At 33.2% G+C, this 20,579-nt stretch overlaps 1 protein-coding gene across 1 annotated transcript; it reads left to right on the top strand.

Annotated features, from left to right (window-relative positions):
• Window positions 1-4,363, top strand: LOC105799409 (dicarboxylate transporter 1, chloroplastic). The gene is made up of 3 exons (XM_012629952.2): window positions 1-1,287; window positions 2,842-3,063; window positions 3,603-4,363. Exons 1-3 carry the CDS (start codon window positions 193-195, stop codon window positions 3,963-3,965), a joined length of 1,680 nt encoding a protein of 559 aa, XP_012485406.1. The 5' UTR covers window positions 1-192; the 3' UTR covers window positions 3,966-4,363.
• Window positions 4,364-20,579: the final 16,216 nt, after the last annotated feature.

Here is a 20,579-nt window from a genome sequence, read left to right as displayed (position 1 = left end):
ATATAATAATATATAAAGTTCACATCTCAATAGCCAACCATAAATTCCAAACCTCCACACCGACCGTTTGATCAAAATCAAACGGCCAGCGTTAACCCTCTCCCATCATTTACCCTTTTAAATATAATCTCCGCCTTCCTTCACTCAGTTCCACCATTTCTCGTTTCTCCGCCGTCGACGCAACCGTCTTAAATGGCCTCCGTCGCATTCACCTCCTCCTGCCCCCTCGGCTACTCACGTATCAAATCACTTGCTTTCTCTTCCAGATCATGTCCAAACCCGGTCTTTTCCCACCCGTTTCTCCCAAAATCCACTTCACATAATTCCAGCTTCATTAAACCGTTAAGTCTCACTCCAATCATAACGAACAATGGAATCCAGAAAAGACACAGCAAGTTAACTGTCAAAGCGGCGGCATCAACTCCAGCCGCCGTAACTCCGCCGTCCCAGCAACCATGGCAAGGTGCAGCATTAAAGCCATTGATAGCCTCGATTGCTACAGGTGTCATTCTCTGGTTCCTTCCCGTCCCATCCGGTGTCTCTCGTAACGCCTGGCAGCTACTTTCCATTTTCCTCGCCACAATCGTCGGCATCATCACTCAACCATTACCACTCGGAGCTGTGGCTTTACTTGGACTAGGAGCTTCCGTCCTCACCAAAACCCTAACCTTTTCCGCTGCCTTCTCCGCTTTTGGCGATCCCATTCCTTGGCTAATCGCTCTCGCCTTCTTCTTCGCTCGGGGTTTCATCAAGACTGGACTTGGTAATCGAATCGCTTACCAATTCGTTTCCTTATTCGGATCTTCCTCTTTAGGTTTAGGCTACAGCTTAGTCTTCAGCGAAGCTTTATTAGCGCCGGCAATTCCATCCGTATCCGCACGCGCTGGAGGAATTTTCCTCCCTCTAGTCAAATCTCTCTGCGCCGCGTGTGGCAGCAACGTGGGTGACGGAACGGAAAATAGATTAGGATCTTGGTTAATGCTGACATGTTTCCAAACTTCCGTTATTTCTTCTTCGATGTTTTTAACTGCAATGGCGGCGAATCCATTAAGTGCTAATTTAGCTTTCAATACCATTAAACAGCAGATCGGGTGGATGGATTGGGCTAAGGCGGCATTCGTGCCGGGTTTAGTTTCGTTGCTTGTTGTGCCATTGATTTTGTATGTTATTTATCCACCAACGGTGAAAACTAGTCCCGACGCGCCAAAGCTTGCTAGGGAGAAACTGGAGAAGATGGGGCCGATGTCCAAGAATGAGATTATCATGGCTGGGACTCTATTTCTAACGGTATAATAATATTAACATCTATTGATAAAATCTTCTTAACCTTTGATTCTTTATGTTTTAATTATACCTAATGCCTTTACAACTTTGTAAGTATGTTTTGTCTGCTATCACAATCTATCAAGTGGAAATGTCGCACTTAAAAAAGAATTATAGGGGACAATAGTGACTTGTGATCACGAGGTTAGCCACATTTTAGTTGGAGAGGCGCTCATTTTCCGCCATCATTTAAAGTTCTTCATCTGTTTTAGATTATCTAGTTTTAGCTGTTGCTTGTGGTAATCGTTCTGTTGGATTCTACAGACAGTAGTTGGCCTTGACCTTATGACACTGGCACATGTCTCTGTTCCCTGCTTTGTCTTTCCTTGAAGAGCTACACTTAGCAGCTAGTACATCCTTTTAGTGCGGAGGGAGAGAGATACTATAAAAATTAGGATTTGGGGGAAAATGTAATTTTCTATGCTCAATCTGTTCATGTGGTTATATATTTTGCTCTGCTTCAGTATTTGCGTTTAATTAAGTTGTTACATCAATTTATGTTGTGTTAGTATGGTATCCACTAAGAGTTCAAGACATGGTTGTTACAGTTAACTCCTACCATCTTAATGGACTAAAGAGGTATAAAGTTTTCGGAAGTTTAGATGAGAGTTATGTTTGATCTGGTTATATTTTGCCATCTAGGAGTATTCATGCTAAGCAGGTCTCAAAAGAGTTTTTGGAATATAAACATGGATGCATTGCCACTCAATGTGATTTTGGAAGTGAACTTTTGAAATAAATCTGTTTTTAGAGTTAATAGGTTTGACAGATACGGTAGTAAAAAAAATCAGGTTATGTTGTGGATTCATAATCTTGCTTCCTAGATACTTCTTAACAAGTAATTTGGTCAAATATAAAATTTATCATGCCATATTCTCTTTGTTAATGATTATCAAATAAAATAAGCATGATAGAAATGACTTAATGATCCCCTCACAAGCTCATGAAAATCTAGACATTATTATGCTTTATATGATCTTACCCTGCAGACTTAGCATAATTAATATGGAATTCTTCTAAAGATGTTAGATATATGTAGGATTTTGAGGAAATACTGCAATTTTTCAGGTTTTCTGTTTGCCATTTTAATTGTTCGCTACATAGGCCTCAAAGGTTTTCATATTTTATGTGCTTCATAGCTGGATCCAAACCTCAGAGGTGCTGCAATTTCATTAGCTGGAAATGAATCATGCATGTGATAGTATCTCTAGGTGCCTCGTTATTGATTTGAATCCTTGAGTATTGATAAAGGAAATACTGAAATATGGCTAGGTTTTCCTGCATTTCATTCAATTTTATGTTCTGCAGCAATATTTTGATTGCTCTCAACTGATTAATAGAATTTCAATGCTTTTTCTGGTTGTATTACTTTCTGCTCTCATTTGATGCGAATCTTTTACTGGGCGTATAATGGCATGAGTAACTATGGCTACTACTGATGAGCGTGAAAGCTACTTATGTGAGAGCTTGTATGTTCAACTATCAAGAATTTTCTCTTATCTTCCTCTGTTGCGTTAGGTGGGGCTCTGGATTTTTGGAGGGGTGTTAAATGTGGATGCTGTTACCGCTGCCATTCTTGGGTTATCTGTCCTACTTGTGACTGGGGTAGTAACATGGAAGGAGTGTCTTGCTGAATCAGTTGCATGGGATACACTTACTTGGTTTGCTGCACTCATCGCTATGGCTGGGTATTTGAACAAATATGGTCTCATCTCATGGTTTAGTCAAACCGTTGTTAAGGTTTGTCCTGTTTTCCTTGTACTTTCGTCTTATTTTCTCTCTGCCATGTCCAATTACTAAAACTTTTTATGGAATCACCAAAGAGCCATCACCATAATCTACATGCGGTGCTTTGCTTTTTCTGGAAATACTTGGGATCACATGTTTTCTCAAAAGGAAAATAGAAAGGAAAAACCAGACTATCATTGGCTATTTATATCTTCTCTTAAATAATGCAAACTATTGAAATACTTGTGCTCTACATTGTAATATATATATCTAGTCAGTATGATTATTTGGCTCTCTCTAGTTCTGTTTTCATGTTCTATTAATATTTTCATATTACTTTGGCGTGTCCATTTGAGTCCTATGAAACAATGCCCTAGGATGTTCCTTTTCTTTTAGGCTAAGTTGTTCTGACACTGCTGTATTCAATGCTTCTGCCTTGGCAATCAGACTAGGAACCTTTTTTACGAAGGTTGTAGCACAGGTCTGATGGAAATTAAAAATTCAGATGTTTGGAATTGCCTTTCATGTCAATGATCTGCTCATTTTTACAGGTCGTAGGTGGATTAGGTCTTTCATGGCAAATGTCATTTGGCATTCTGGTTCTTCTCTATTTCTACTCGCATTACTTCTTTGCCAGTGGAGCTGCTCATATTGGTGCCATGTTTACAGCCTTCTTGTCTGTGGCTAGTGCTTTGGGCACTCCATCGTATTTGGGAGCCCTTGTTCTATCATTCCTCTCCAACCTAATGGGAGGCATTACTCATTATGGAATTGGATCCGCACCTGTATTCTATGGGGCGGGCTATGTACCACTAGCAAAATGGTGGGGATATGGTTTCCTGATATCGGTGGTGAATATTATAATCTGGCTTGGAGTAGGAGGCATCTGGTGGAAGGCTATCGGCTTGTGGTAAGGCAGAATGTCATAAAATTTGCTGATACTGAGCTAAGAAGGATTTCTCACCTAACTTGAAGTTTACAGTTTCTTCTTCACATCGGAAACTGATTTGTCTTTGATTCTTTACGTTGCAGAAATAATCTTTATAGTGGGGTGGGGTTTAGAGGGTTGGAAAAAGAAGAAAGATTTGAGTTTGAGGTGGAGGTATTAGAGCAGAGCTTAGATCTTTACCACAAATTTTGACAAATGGAAAATACATTATTATTTTGAATACGAATTTTTGGGTTATGGATTATGAGGCAAGGTAAGGTGGTGCCAACAATGTCATGGTTTTATTGTATTTTTTAAAGTGCCTGTCGGGTTCTTACCTCTGTTTACTTTGAGTTAGAACTCTAATGGAATTTTTTGCCTTCATCCTTTTTTCTGGATTTCTTACCTCTGTTTACTTTAGAAGAAAAAAAACATAAGCGTTTTTCCTAATGCACTCCTTTCATTAAATTTTAAGAAAATAACACTCCTGGGTCTGTAGCAAAAACTTTTGTTAATAAAAATAAATTTTATTAATTGGGTTCTGATTTAAATATCAAGGAAGAGTGAGGGCAAATATGAGTTTGAGAATATATATTGGAATTCCTAATGAAAATGTTGAGCGATTTAGATTTGATAGTAGCCATGCTTGCCTTAACTCTGTAGATCAACTTGTGTTTGTTTATTTTGAACTTGAAATAACATTACATTTTGCCACATAATTATTACTTAATTTATTCTTGCTCAACTTGTGCCGCTGCTATACTCAGTAAGGTTTGGCTTCTCTTCAATATTTTTATATCTATTGATATTTAATAGTCAAGTATGATTTTCATAAAGGTAATGGAGTGGCTTCAATTCACCAAAAACATATTCCTTACACTATGTTTAGACTAAAAGTAAAAGAGTGGAAAGCTAAACAACTATCTTGTTTACATAATTAAAATTAGCCAAGGAAAGTAATTTTAATAGTTTTTGTTCGGATGTTATCATTAATTCTTACAATTGTAACATTTTTCTTCTTAAAATTGATTTTGTTTTCCTTCCCTTAGCTTTCCTCCCAAATTTAACTTCCCAACAAAAGAAAAGGATACCCAATTTCCCTTACTTTTCTTGACCTAACTTATAAAGTCTATCACAATCATCCTTTCCCTTCCCCTCCCTACTTTCAATTCAAACGTAAGCTTAGAATTGAATATTATAAAGATGTAGCAGCTGAGAGATGAAAAAGCTTTACCCACCTTTTCCTAAATAAAAAAATTTAGCTTTATTTATCTGATTATAGAAAATTTTAGATATCAAGATTTCGGTCTCTCTTAATTTTGTTATTGATTCAATTGAAGTCATTTAATCCTTATCAATTTCAAAAGTGTCATAACATTATTGCTTTTCATCAATTATTGGCATAATAATAAATTTAACTATTAAAATTAACATATTCAATCAATTTAGTCTTGATTTAACAAATTTATCCTGTAATATTTACAAATTTTATCAATTTAATCCTTATTTAACAAATTTAATCTATAATATTTATATATTCTATCAAATTTTCATAGAATATAAAAAGATGGATTATAGATGGCACCAATTGTTCGATGTAAGATTTGGTGGAGATCCATTAGTGATAACTTTAGATATCAAGCGAAATCTATACAAAATCTGGATAATATTAATGTCTTTGGAGTTTCTTTTAGTGAAAAAGTGGTATTTTTATAGACTAGACCTTGTTATGGTCCTTGAGTAAAAACTTTAACTTGATTTGATGTAACAAGAAAAGATAGAACAACTGAGAAGTGGAGTGACGAACTGATGTTCCCAAAAATTTCCTTAAAATTTGACAAGTCCTCTTCCAATAAGTTCCTCTATTCGAATTTTTTCGGTAGGATTTATGTTAGCATAACAAATATATTGAGTAATTTGATAAATAAAGTTTTGGGCTTTTTTTAGTTGATTTGGATATAAGTGGAAGTTTGGGTATTCAAATCTTTTAAATATTGTGTTTGGTGAAGGAAGATTTGTAAGGGTTTGTTAAGCTAAAACTTTCAAAACAAAAAATGTAAAAATAGACAAAGAATAAGATATGTGGAATGACATATCTGATCATGCTTGCTCTAAACTTACGCACTTTACCACATACTCTCAAACCTAATGAAATATGTATCTATTTCTTGAATAATTATGTACTCTTAATATAAGTTCTTCTCTGCTCATCTTGTCTAAAATTTTTAGGTTCAAAGGAAAAGCATGGACAGGTTATTTTCGTTATTATTAATAATAATTTTAGATGATTATGAGTTGCTATGTTTTTATTTAATTTTAAATGTGCTTAATTTCGTTGGCGACATTTGGTTTTTTTTCAACTGTTGTCGCTTTAGGGTAAATATAATTTTTATTTTATTATAAAAGTTTTGGTAATTGTGTATCTAAAGTTTAAATTGTTTTTGACATGATGGTGGAGACAATATTAGTTCATTGATATTTATAATTGGGCTTTATATGCTTAAGAATAAATGGTTTTATATTTAATTTTGGAGTTTTATGTAGATGCAAAGTGAGTCGGTAATATTTTTATGATATGCATATGCATAGCAATAAATTTAAGGAATAATGTATGATTTTATTTTACATGATTGAGATTGATTTTAATGGTACGGTTATAAACTTTGGTGAATTGGTTTGATGGGTGTTTTATATAAACTCATGATAATCATGAGTATTAAGTTCATTCTTATCAAATTTGATTTTGAATTTTATTATAAAATTTTAATAGCCGATTGTAATTTGTTATTAAGGCATTCGGTTTCTCATTAAGCAATAAATTAACCTTATTTTGGGTTATTATTATGAATATTTTAAATTTAAATATTGGTATGTTTATATATTTTTAAAATAACTTAATTGAAATAATAAGTTGCTAATGTGACCTTTGTTATTGAAATTATTTTGTTTTAAAATATAAAAGGTTATGTGCATGTAACTTAAGCTACATTAATATTGATCGCCCAAAGGAAGGTTCATGTTTAACAAAATTATATGTTTTTATTGGCGATTTGATTACTACAATAAGATATCACTTACAAATTAATATTTTGTCCAAAGATGAAATATTAATGGAGTGTCCGATATCTTGAGATGAGATTTACCTTTATTCAAATTATTTTGATTTAAATTTAAAATATTTTCAAACAAATAAATTGATTTTGACTTTAGGATTTAATTAAGGATGTTTAATATTTTAAATAAGATTAGTTGAAACAAAATGTCACCAAAGTGACATCTTTTGTGTAGATTAGTTTATTTAAAATATCAAGATGATTATATATTTTTGTGATTTATGTGTTTATTAATTGACCCAAAGGTAAGTTAATATTTAACAAAATTTCAACGACATTTGTGGTGATAAATGTGTGACAACTATAAGTTATTTTATGTGAGCAATAAGTTAGTCCAAAGATTGATTCATTGTTTAACATAATTTATTATCAATGTTTGATTGTTACAACCGAGTACCACTTATCATTAATATTCTTGTCCAAAGACTTGATATTAATGTTGTGTTTGGTATATTGAGATGGGGTTAGCCACTATTTTGAATTTGTTGTTTACTTATGAATATTCATGTAAGCTTGTTATTATCTATTTTGTTCTATATTCAGCTAGTTCATCTTCTATTGTCACAATATCTACTAACTTAAATTCTATACACATGCTTAATGAGACTAATTTCAAGGAATGAAAAAGACACTTACTTATAATGCTTGGTTGTATAGACATAGACCTTACATTAAGAAAAGAACAACTTGCACCTCTCACTGTGGCAAGCACCCCTGATGCTAAAAGGGATTTTGAAAGGTAGGATCATTCAAACCGCAAGTTTAATGATCATGAACACAACATTCTAGAAGCCTTTAGGGGTACAAAATCTGAAGAGATTGTTCAGTCCAAGGGTTTTTTTGACGAAATTGAGAAACATTTTTTCCCAAAATGATAAGGTTGAGATGACATCAGTTATGACTTCTTTGATGTCGGTAAAGCATAAGGGTGAAGGAAACATGAGGGAGTACATTATTAAGATGTTCCATGTTGCTTCAAGACTTAAAGCACTTAAGATCGAACTTTCTGAGGAATTGTTTATTCTTATGGTTTTGGTATCACTTCCTGCATAGTCTAACCAATTTAAAATTAGTTACAATTTTCAAAAGGAGAAATGGACTCTAAATAAGCTCATTTATAATTGTGTGCAAGAGGAAGAAAGGTTGAAACATGATAAGTCTGAAAGTGCTCATTTGGCCAATGCCTTTAAAGACAACAGCTTACATTAGAGTACCTACTAAAGCAGTTGCAAAAAACACCTTATGAGTTTTGGAGAGATCAAAAGCCTAGTCTAAAGCACTTTAACATTTGGGGATGTCCAGCTGGCCTTATATGCCACATGAAAAGAAATTGGAGTTCAAAACAATGAACAACTACTTTATTGGTTATTCTGAGCTATCTATGAGCTATAAGTTTTATGATCCCACAATTAAGAATATTTTTTAGATGGGAACTACAATATTTTTTGAGGATGTTGAGTTTGGAAGAAGAAATAAGGTTAGAGACATTGCTTTTGAGGAGGAATTGGATTCTAACTCAGTTTCTACTATCACTTTTGACGATGTTTAGGTTCTCATACCTATCATTGATCAAAAAGTGAATCCAGAACCTCAACAAGACAATATTGAACAACTCCCTATTCAAAATGAGGTAATTGTTCCAAAATAACAAACTCAACAACCTTAATAACAAATTTTATTAAGAAAGTCCACAAGAGAGGGAAAATGTCATTTCAAATGATTATGTTGAATTTCTCCAAGAATAGAGGATGACAATGGAATCATAGAAGATGGATTAATCAACTTTCGTCAGGCCATAAAAATTTCTAGTTCTAAAAAGTGGATTAATGTCATGCAAGAAGAGTATAAGTCTATGCAAGATAATAAAGTTTGGGAATTTGTCCCATTACCTAAAAGTGCAAAATCGATTGGTTGTAAATGGATATTCAAAACCAAGAGGGATGCAAATGGTAATGTGAAGAGGTATAAGGGTGCATCTTGTAGATAAAAAATATAGTTAGAAAGAAGACATTGATTTTATAGAAACTTCCTCTCCAATTTCATCGAAACTCTTTCAAGACAATCATGGCGTTTGTTGCTCATTTTGATCTTGAGTTACATCAGATGGATATTAAGATTGCGTTTCTCATTGGTCACATTGAAGAAACAATTTATATGGTGCAACTAGAAAACCTTGTGTTGGAAGACCCAAAGAATGGTACCACAAGTTTGCAAATTAACAAAATTCATCTATGGACTCAAGCAAGCTTTCCTTCAATGGTACCACAAATTTCATCAAATAATTGTTTCATTCGGTTTTGAGATGAATATTGTTGACGATTGTGTGTATCACAAATTCAATGGAAGTAAGTATAAATTATTGGTATCATATGTCGATGACATTTTGCTTTCCACTAATGATATAAGCTTATTGCACGAAACCAAGGTATTTTTATCCAAACATTTTAAGATGAAAGATGTTGGGGCACCTCTTTTTTTTAGGAATTCAGATACATTGAAATCGATCTCGGGGTATTCTTAGATTGTCATAAAAGAGCTATATCGATAAAGTACTCAAAAGGTTTGGCATGCAAGCTTGTAAATCAGGTGACACCCCTGTTTCTAAAGGAGACAAATTTAGTCTTACTTAATGCCCTAAAGGTAACCTTGAAATTTAGGAAATGCAAAAGTTTCCTATGCATCAAGTATGTACGCGTTCGGATATTATGTACATTATTGGGATGTTAGGCAGACATTTAAGCAACCTGGTATGAAGCATTGGATAGCAGTCAAGAGGGTTATGAGGTATCTTCAGAGAACAAATTACATACTTACATATCAGAGGTCTAATAAGTTAGAGATCATCAGGTATACAAACTCCGATTTTGATGGATTATTGATGCAAAATTTTGTCACTAGGGTGCAAATTGTGACAATAATTGGTAGTCCTTCATTCCAATAACAACAAGAGCACATCAAAGTCAAAGCACATAAACTTTAAGTTCCTGATTGTTAAAGTAAAAGTTCAGAGTGGTTAGGTGTCTATAAAGCATATTGAGACAAACTCCATGATTGTAGATCCGCTTACTAAGGGACTACACCCAAGGTTTTATAAGAGTACACTGCTCATATGAGTGTAATGTCATTCCAGGATATTCAGTTTTAGTGGGAGTTTGTAATTTAAAATGTTTTTCTATTATAGACAAATTTTCTGTTATTTTCTACAGAAATAAAGTTTATTTGGTTTATTTACACTCTGATTTTGATAATGTTTGATATCACTAAGGTTTAAGGAGGACCAGTTGGAAATAGGCATGTTTGGATCATATTGCATGTAATTTCCATGCAGCACATCTATACTTGATATATGTCATTTGGTTGTGTTAATATGCGTGATAAGGGATATATTTAGCTACTATATATGTAACAAAATTTGCCTTGGGTTCTATGTTAACATAATTAATGGACGAGATTGTTTGAAATACCTTTTGGATATGATAGTAAAGTTTTGAGCTTATAAGGTTATATAATGACATGTAATTAGAGAGTAATTAGCAAATATATGCGGTCCAAGTGGGAGATTGTTAGAAAATATGGACACCATATATATAATAAGAGTAATTACATGTTATTATTTGCTATCATAAAATGTTAGCCCAAATTGAAAGTGATCTAATTTGGTTAAGGTTTATTAGGCTTTAGTTATTAAATAAAGTATAAGTCAAATATACTCTAGTAACTAATTCTAATTAATGATGGGCTGATAAGAAATTAGGTTAATGTGTAATATTTATATATTAGGGTTATGATCCCCAAAATTACACATATAGAACTTTTCTAATATCCCATCTTTAGAAAAGACATCTTTAGAAAAGAGAGAGCCACCTTCTCTGAATTGTTTGTGTGGTAATTTGGAAGATCAAAACCATAAGATCTGAAGATTTCAAGAAATCAATAGATTCATGTACACTTCCGCATCTAGTTTTATTCTTGATGGTTTTACATGACAGATCCTGACTTATTAAGCTTTGTATAAGTATTTTACGGTACTAATATACTTGTGTAAAATGATTTCTTATGCAACTTTATATTAATTGAAACATGCTACTTGATAAATTTATTTAGAGTGTGACATAATTATCATTAATTTGCATACTAAGAAAATGGCATAATTATCACTAAGAATATAATTTACAATTATTTTGATACACTATTAATATTCATCAATATTTGCAAATAATGAACTTTAGAAATTTGTTCATTTAAAATTTTAAAATATTCACTAATTAATTTCTATAATGGATATTTTAATTCCTTGTTAATAGTGTTTTAGTTCAATAATTTCACCCAATAAAAACCAAAGTATTATCAACAAATAAATACTTAACAATAAAATGTGTCATGCATTTACATGTCATTTTACAAATATCAACTTTCAACTTTCAACTTTCAACTATCAGCTAAGTTTTGTCAAACACTTTTAAATAAAATAATTAATAAAATTAATTCATCAAATCAACCACTATGATCATGAATTGCGAAACAGGGAATTTCAACAAAGCCAATGCACCGTCAATATATAAAGAATCACTCCAAAGCTTAAGAAAAGATCCATCACAGGCAATTGGTGAAGCATACGTGGTCACAATGGAATTTAATATATTAAATGTAAAGGAATGGTGGTTAAAGTAGGCTGGATAGCTGATGTTCACATCTATACTTTTTAGCATACTTTTTTCTATACCTTTTTAATTAATGGATTTCTTTTAGTCCATATAATTTAAGTTCATCACTTTTAAATCTTAAAAATTTTAATTTTAACCCAATAATTTCAATATATACATGTAAATGGTAGATTGAATTTATATTTTCTAATTTGATATTTTACCTTTTTAACTTTAAAATTTTAATATTAACGCAAAAGGCTTATTTTAAAAATAATAAAATTTTATAAATCAGACTAAAATTTTAAAATTAAAGAAACATAAAAATTAAAAATATAAAAACTGAATAAATAATCGGAGGTGCTGTCCCTGCTATAAAGATTACGTGGTCTTCTAATATAAGATGAAGATGTGTGGTTGTAAAAGAACCAATAATGACACTCAATTTTGGTCTATTATGGAATTTACTCACACTTTCCTCAAACCACTTACTTTTTACACATGAATTAATTAATTAGAATTATGTATTTGGAATAAAAACAATTTTAACATATCAAAATCTCATCATCACAATGTCTACTAACACTGCTAAAACATCATTAACTAGATTTAAGAATAATTATTATTATTATTTTGCAAAAAAATAATATAGATATGAAATATCTTAAAATAATTAGTAAAAAGCTCATATACAAACTCTATAGCAGCCTGCTGCCCTACTTATACTAGTATTTCAATACTCAATTTAGTAAGTTAAATTATTTAAAATACTTTAATCTTTTTATTTTCAAATATAATAAATATGCGAGATTTGAACCTATGATTTTATAATAATTATTCATTAACCATTTCCACTAAAACCATATTTAACTCTAATATTAATTTTCAATAAATTCTTTACATAATTATTTTGACCCAGATTGAGATGTGGTAATCTAATATATATATTATAATCTTTACTTTTAGATAAATAAGTCCGTAGTAAATTTTATTAATAAATCGATTAAATTTAATAATAAATTATTTAGTATATACAACAAACTTTATTAGTATATACAATAAGTTTAAATTTGGTACAAAGTATATAAATTGATTCTCATTGTTTAACTTTTTAAAAAATACTATGTTTAAAAATTAATTAATATATTCCTTGATAGAATGATTTTAATTTTAGAACAGGTTTTGATTTGCATTAAGTTTCATACCAAAAGTATCGTAAAATAAAATTAATTGTGGAACAAATTGTATTTGAATAAAGTTATGTTTACTTAGTTTAGTACAAGAAGTCTACAATTAAATTGAATACTGAACCAAATTTATGAATAAATTTAAATTTCATACATAATGTCAACCTAATAAATCAATTCATCAAATATTAATTAATACTTTTTCAAGAATTAAAATTTCTTTATTCGTATTTTCAATTATATCAACTTAATAATATTTCCAAATTCATTAATAACAGTCACTACACCAAAACAGGTTTTTAACGGCGTTTTTTTAGGCCTTTAGCGCCGCAACTATCGACAACGTCGCTAACATTTGCGGCGTTTTTAGAAATAAGCGTCGCTAAAGATCATGACCTTTAGCGGCGCTTTTCCCAAAAACGCCGCTAAAGAACAAGAACTTTAACGGCGCTTTTCATAAAAACGCCGCTAAAGAACAAGACTTTTAGCGGCTCTTTACCTGAAAACGCCACTAAAGAGCAAGACCTTTAGCGGCGTATTTAGAGAAAGCCCCACTAAAGGTCATGAAAAATAAAAAAAAAATTATAAAAACACCACAAATTATTATAAAAAAATTATTGTAAACGGCACTTTCCACAAATATTACCAGATTTATGAGATCATACATAAAAAGATAATTTCTTTAAAAGATACAGTCTTCAAATTACAATTTTAAATCTTAGATTTGCATTTTAAAACACATACAAAAATAACATTATTTTTATTTAAAAATAACATATGCAATATGAACAAAATAAAATATGTAATATGTGTAGGTGAAAACTTTTGTGACTAAATTCAATGTCAAGATTACTTGAGGATAACAAGCAATAGGAAGGCAAGACACGTAACAAGGAACATAAGCTACAAGCTTTTGTGACTAAACAAATTCCAAAAGCACAAGAACAACTAATTTCAATGATAATAACAAAAGAAAGAAAGAAACTTTACCCAAAAAAAAAAAGGCGGGGAGGACTTACTAAAGTGTATCAGGTGGTCCGATAATTGTAACACTCCATTCAAAGATATTTTTTTCATCAACCAATCCGGCCGAGAACCCATCAACCGGATTCTTACAAAGATTTGACGAAAAAACAACAAATCAAAAACCCCATTGCGATGAATAAAATTGCATTCGTCAAGCAAAATGCTTGATATTAGTTTATACTACAGTAAGTAAAAATTGGCTACAAATGCTGATTATTTTGGAATAAAACATTTCAAAAATAAAGCTAAAGAAAATTGAAAGATAAGCATATAATATATAAAGAGATAAGCAAGAAAACTTACAGTTTCTGGTCATCGTCGATTTCTAGCTAAAATATAAGAGAAAAAAAAACAATAATAAAAAGAAAAGGGTGCACGGTTAAATTTTAAACTTCGTAAAGCTTATTTTTTTGTGTAAGCAAGATACATTCATGGTTGAGAGATAGAACCTTCATGGCTGGCGGCGGAGCAGAGGCGGTGGCTAAAATCACTTCGATTTCTTCCTTCTGCTTAGGGTTTTCAAAAACGAGTTCCCTCTTTTGGAAGATGATCAAAATTATAATTAAAAATCTATATAGAATAAATAACACCCAAAATTAGAAAATAAAGAGGAAAAATGGAACGAAACGTTAGGGGTTTGAAGGGGAAAATTAGGGATTTCGAAAATTTGGGGAAAATATGGCGCGAATTTTTTTAAAAGTATTTGCGGCGGCATTTTTCATAAAAACGCCACAAAAAATTATTTCATTTAAGCAGATAAAATAAAGGATTTTTAGCATAACAAAACGACGTCGTTTTGTTCAAAATGAAATGATTTTTTGTGGCATTTTTACGAAAAACGCCGCAAACTAATAATTTTTAGCAGATAAAATAAATGATTTTTAGCATAACAAAACGACGTCGTTTTGTTCAAAATGAAATGATTTTTTGTGGCGTTTTTACGAAAAACGCCGGAAAAGGTAGTAATAATAGCGTTTTATAAAAACGCATAAAAAATTATTTCATTTTGAACAAAACGACGTCATTTTGTTATGCTAAAATCCTTTATTTTATCTGCTAAAAATTATTAGTTAAGTGATTTTATAAAACATTTATTATTACTATTTTTATAAATTAGATTTTTATAAAAAACTAAATATTTTCAAAATAAATATCGTATATTTTAATAAGAAAACAAATTATAAACCTTAAACCCTAAATTAACCAATCAATCTATATGCATAAAGTGATCATCTATCTATTATATATATCTTAAATAATATACTATACTCATAATTTCAATATATTAAATTTATTATTATCTATTTTACAAATACATAAGAACATATTTAATATAAAATTTAATAACCCCTAAATCCCCCTAACCCCTGAAACATAGCCCTAACCCCTAAATCCCCCTAACCCCTGAAACATAACCCTAACCCCTAAATCCCCTTAACCCCTAAAGCATAACCCCTAAACCACAAAACCCAAACCCTAAATTCATACCCCCTACTCCTTAAAATACCATCCAAAAAAATTTATTTAAAAGTATTTGATACATGTATCAATCTACATGCATAAAGTGATCATCTATCTATTATATATCTCTTAAATAATATCAACTATATACTCATAATTTCAATAAATTAAATTCATTATTATCTATTTTAGAAATATATAAGAACATATTTAATATAAAAATTAATAAAACTAATTAATCTAAACATAAACTCTAACCTAACCGTTAAAACCCTAACCCCTAAATCCCTAACCCCTAAATCCCCTAACCCTTATATCCTTCTAACCCTAAAGCATAACACCTAACCCCTAAACCTTAAATCCCAAACCCTAAATCCATACCCCGGCCTACTCCTTAAACTCTAAACCATATACTATAGTGATAATTAATTCAATATTTTAAAATTAATACTATCTCTTTTACGATTATATAAGAAATTATTTAATATATAAACTAAAAAAACAATTAATGTATCCAAAAAACTTTAAAAATATTTTAAATAATAGTATTTTAATTTTTCCATTTTTAACAAATATTTTAAATTATTTTAAATCCCTAAGCATTAGCGGCGCTTTCATAAAAACGCCGCTAAATCCCCGAAAGCACAGAAAACGGCGCTGTTTGGCTTAGTTTTTCTTGCGGCGCTTTCCCAAAAACGCCGCTAAATCCCTGAGCATTAGCGGCGCTTTCTGAAAAACGCCGCTAATTCCCCGAAAGCTAAGGAAACGGTGTCGTTGGGCTTAGGTTTTTTTGCGGCGCTTCCCCAAAAACGCCGCTAAAGCCATGAGCATTAGCGGCGCTTTCTCAAAAACGCCGCTAAAGCCCTGAGCATTAGAGGCGCTTTCTTAAAAACGCCACTAAACACCCGAAAAACTCAAAAAACGGCGTCGTTGGGCTTAGGTTTTTTTCGGCGCTTTCTCAAAAACGCCGCTAAAGCCCTGAGCATTAGCGGCGCTTCCTTAAAAACACCGCTAAACCCACGAAAGCTCAGAAAACGGCGTCATTGGGCTTAGGTTTTTTTGCGGCGCTTTCTCAAAATCGCCGCTAAAGCCCTGAGAATTAGCGGCGCTTTTTTAAAAACGCCACAAAATCCCCGAAAGCTCGGTAAACGGCGTCGTTGGGCTTAGGTTTTTTACGGCGCTTTCTGGAAAACGCCGCTAATTCTTATTTCCAGCGGCGTTTTCCTGACAGCGCCGCTAATGATCAATCTTTAGCAGCGTTTTTATCCAAACGCCGCTAAAAATGCCGCTAAAAGCCTGTTTTGGTGTAGTGAGTTGTGACAAATATATATTTAATTTAATTAATAAACTATATCATTTAAATAAATTTGAGACAAAATATTGGTTAGTATTAAAAAATTTCTTATACTATAATTTAATATTTTGTCTTCATATTTTTATATTTCCTTTTATAAATTTTAATTTTAATAATATATCGACTAAAAGTTTTTCATGTTAAAAGGATTTCATGTAATATAATTGTGATATTTAATTTCTGTATAAACTAAAAGTAAATATAATAAATGAAAGTGTAAGTTAAAAAAAAGGCAAATAATAATCAATTTATGATTTAAAAAATATGTAAATTAAATTATTTTCAATCACCTTTGTGCGAGTGTCAAGGGCCAAAGTGTAAAGCCCGTGACCATGGTATAGGATGCGCCCCATGGAGGTCTATTGATTAGATGTGGATCATTTAGCCCACGAGAACTGGCCCGATTCTAAGAACTATTGGAGAAGTCTATAGATTGAAGCTTGGTTGGCCCGATAATGAAGATATGGCAACATAAACTATTTTTAGTAGATATGGGAATTATATCTTGTATATTTGATTTGGTATGATGTAATCTTGTAAATCCCTAAAATCAAGGGATAGACTAATATCGTCCGTCAATGTAATTTGATCTTGACCGTCAGTTTTGGGGAGTTCAACTATAAATAGAGAGCCTCCCCCTTATTTGCATCTCATCCATTGTAAGTTGAATTCTTAAGAGTAATAGAATTCTTTGAGCATTTACTTAAACACTTTGTGTGCGTTCTTTCTGTGGCTTTCTGTTGTGCTTTTGTAGATTCTTTTGACACAATTGTTTCCGCTATACAAATTAGTGCCTTGGAGGAATTCTAAAGGAATCCTCACTTTTGGGAGTAAAGGTTGACTTAGGCGAGTTTGGAGCGAACGGATCGCCTAAGGCCGCACGGATCGCAAAACAAAAGATCTAACCCCGTGACAAGTGGTATCCAAGCTATTGGTTCGAAGGTACTGTTAGGATGTTGAAAGAAGTTATTGATCAGAATAAGCTAATTCAGACCAGTGGGAGGGCCAGAAAAGCAAGTCGCACGAGGGACATGCTGACAGCTTTGGAAAATCGAGTTGGTAATCTCGAGGAGCCCGTAGGGAACATGAAGGAGACGTTTGAGTTGGTCGAGGGACGCACAGATGAGTTTGACTCAATAAAAAAGCAACTTAGAGAATTTGTGTTGGATTCTCTCGGTGCCAATGTGGAAAAGATGAATGGATTAGTCAATTTCACTGCGGAAAAGCTGGCAGAAAGGGATGATACTCTCGAGGATATAGTGCTAGACATGAAGAAGGAAATCGAAAAGCTTAAGGGGGAGCTCACAATTTACAAAGCTGCTTTGAGTAATGGGATGCTGTCTTCAAGGCTGAAGCAACAAGCAATGAATGTTCCTAAACAGGAGAAGTTCAAGGGTGGTCTGCAAAGGATGTGGACAACTTCTTGTAAGAAATGGAGCAATACTTTCGAGCGATGAGCATCGAGGATGATGTCATTAAGGTAAACACTGCTTTAATCTATTTTACTGATGTGGCTCTCTTATGGTGGCGTCGTTGGTCCACGGATGAGAAACGTGGTGGGAACGTAATTGAGACTTAGGAGGAGTTCCAAAGAGAGTTGAAGAAGCAGTTTTACCCACAGTATATCGAGAAGGAGGGTCGAGCTAAGTTGCGTCATCTCACATAACAAGGCACTATTCAGGATTATGTTCGGGCATTTAGCCAGTTGATGCTTCAAATCTCCGACTTGAGCGAGAAAGAAGCGTTTTATTGGTTCGAGGATGGGTAAAAGCCTTGGGCAAAGCATGAGTTGCGTAGGAAAGGAATCACTGAACTTACTGTAGCCATGGCTTAAGCAGAGTCCTTTGTTGAGCTTAGTCCAACGAAAGACAAGTTCGAGTTGTCTAAACTTAATGAAAAGGGTAATTGTGAGAGAAACCATGAGAAAGATGAAGAGGGACATAGCGATGATGGCAACAATACCAATAACGCAAGTGGCAATGAGAAACCACGAGATGCGAAATGGGGATCCAACCCAAGAGATAAGGGGAAGAGGATAAAATGCTTCATTTGTCAAAGACCACATATGGTGCTAAAATGTCTAAAGAAATTGATGACTTCAACTATTAAAAAGAAAGATGAGCCAAAGGAAGTGAAGCTTGTAGAGAGAAAGATATCGAGGGTCAATTCAATGGTGCTTTTTCGTAAGAATAAGGATAGTGAAGAAGGGTTGATGTTTGTAGACATCAACATTGCGGGTCTGAAGTGGAGTGCTCTTGTTGATACGAGAGCATCGAACTTGTTCATATCGAAAAAGGTTACGAAGAAGCTTGGTCTCTCGATTAGAATGTCGAACAAGAAGATCAAGAATATCAACTGTGAGAGTAGTTCAAAATGTGAGACTACAAATCGATGAATGGAAAGGTAATGAAGAATTTGAGGTAATCCACTTAGATGATTACGATTATGTTCCTGGATTAAATTTTCTTGATAGGATTCAGATAGTTTTGTATCCATAGGCTGATCAAATTCATATTGTCACTGGTCCGTTATAAAAAATTGTGTCGGTGTATCAGGATATGAAGGTTGGGACCGAGGTGTTATCGTCAATCCAACTAGTCAAAGATGTTTCGTATGGGAGAAACACTAACTCAATAGAACAGAATGCTAAGAAATCCCCTTCGGAAAAGTTAGTGAAGCATGAAACCGATATGAGGCCTCTGTCGTCGACTGTGGAGCCGCCGCCTTTGGGAAATTGGGTTGTGTATCAGACTTCGAGGGGAAAAAGTAATGCAAAAATATTTGAAACGAGTAAATGCTGAGAGTAAGGTACATTATGAACACTCTGATAGTATATTAAATTCTGACTTGTTGGCTTGGCAAGGTCGTAGGGGCCCTTTCAAAGTTCTTAAGCAAGGAGGTCGAGGGACTATGGGTAGTACGAAACCAAGATGTGAGAATCAAGGGGATTCTAATGGGAACAAGTCAAAATTGGGGCAAGTTAGAGTAGAGACTTCTTACCAACGAGATGTACCAACGAGTGCAACAGTTCAAGTTAAGAGGCGACGGAAACCAGACAAAGGTTTCAAAGGAAGGGACAACCAGATCGCAATACAAGTCGAGAAGAAGCTAAGGCAACGTGAGAGTTCCAAGGTGAATCAAGTTAGTGTCATTCGGAAGTCGCAATGTGGGCATTGCGAGAATGGGTGGAAGAGAATGTCACGGGCCAAAGTGTAAAGCCCGTGACCATGGCATAGGATACGCCCTATAGAGGTTTATCGATTAGATGAAGATTATTTAGCCCACGAGAGCTGGCCCGATTCCAAGAACTGTTGGAGAAGCCTGTCAGATTGAAGCCTGGTTGGCCCTATAATGAAGATATGGCAGCATAAACTATTTTTAGTAAATATGGGAATCATATCTTGTATATTTGATTTGATATGATGTAATCTTATAAATCCCTAAAATCAAAGATAGGCTAATCTCGTCCGTCGATGTAATTTGATCTTGACCGTTGATTTTGGGGAGCTCAACTATAAATAGAGTGCCTCTCCCTCATTTGTATCTCATCCATTGTAAGTTAAATTCTTAAGAGTAATAAAATTCTTTGAGCATTTACTCAAACACTTTGTGTGCGTTCTTTCTGTGGCTTTCTGTTGTGCTTTTGTAGCTTCTTTTGGCACAATTGCTTTCGCTATACAAATTGGTGCCTTGGAGGAATTCTAAAGGAATCCTCACTTTTGGGAGTAAAAGTTGAATTAGGCGAGTTTGAGCGAACGGATCACCTAAGGCCGCATAGATCGCGAGACGAAAGATCTAGCCCCGTAACACAAGAAG

Source organism: Gossypium raimondii, chromosome 9 (assembly GCF_025698545.1).
Source record: "Gossypium raimondii isolate GPD5lz chromosome 9, ASM2569854v1, whole genome shotgun sequence".
NCBI lineage: Eukaryota > Viridiplantae > Streptophyta > Magnoliopsida > Malvales > Malvaceae > Gossypium > Gossypium raimondii.
Note: the sequence above shows the minus strand (reverse complement) of the source record. Positions and strands in the feature narration are given on the sequence as shown.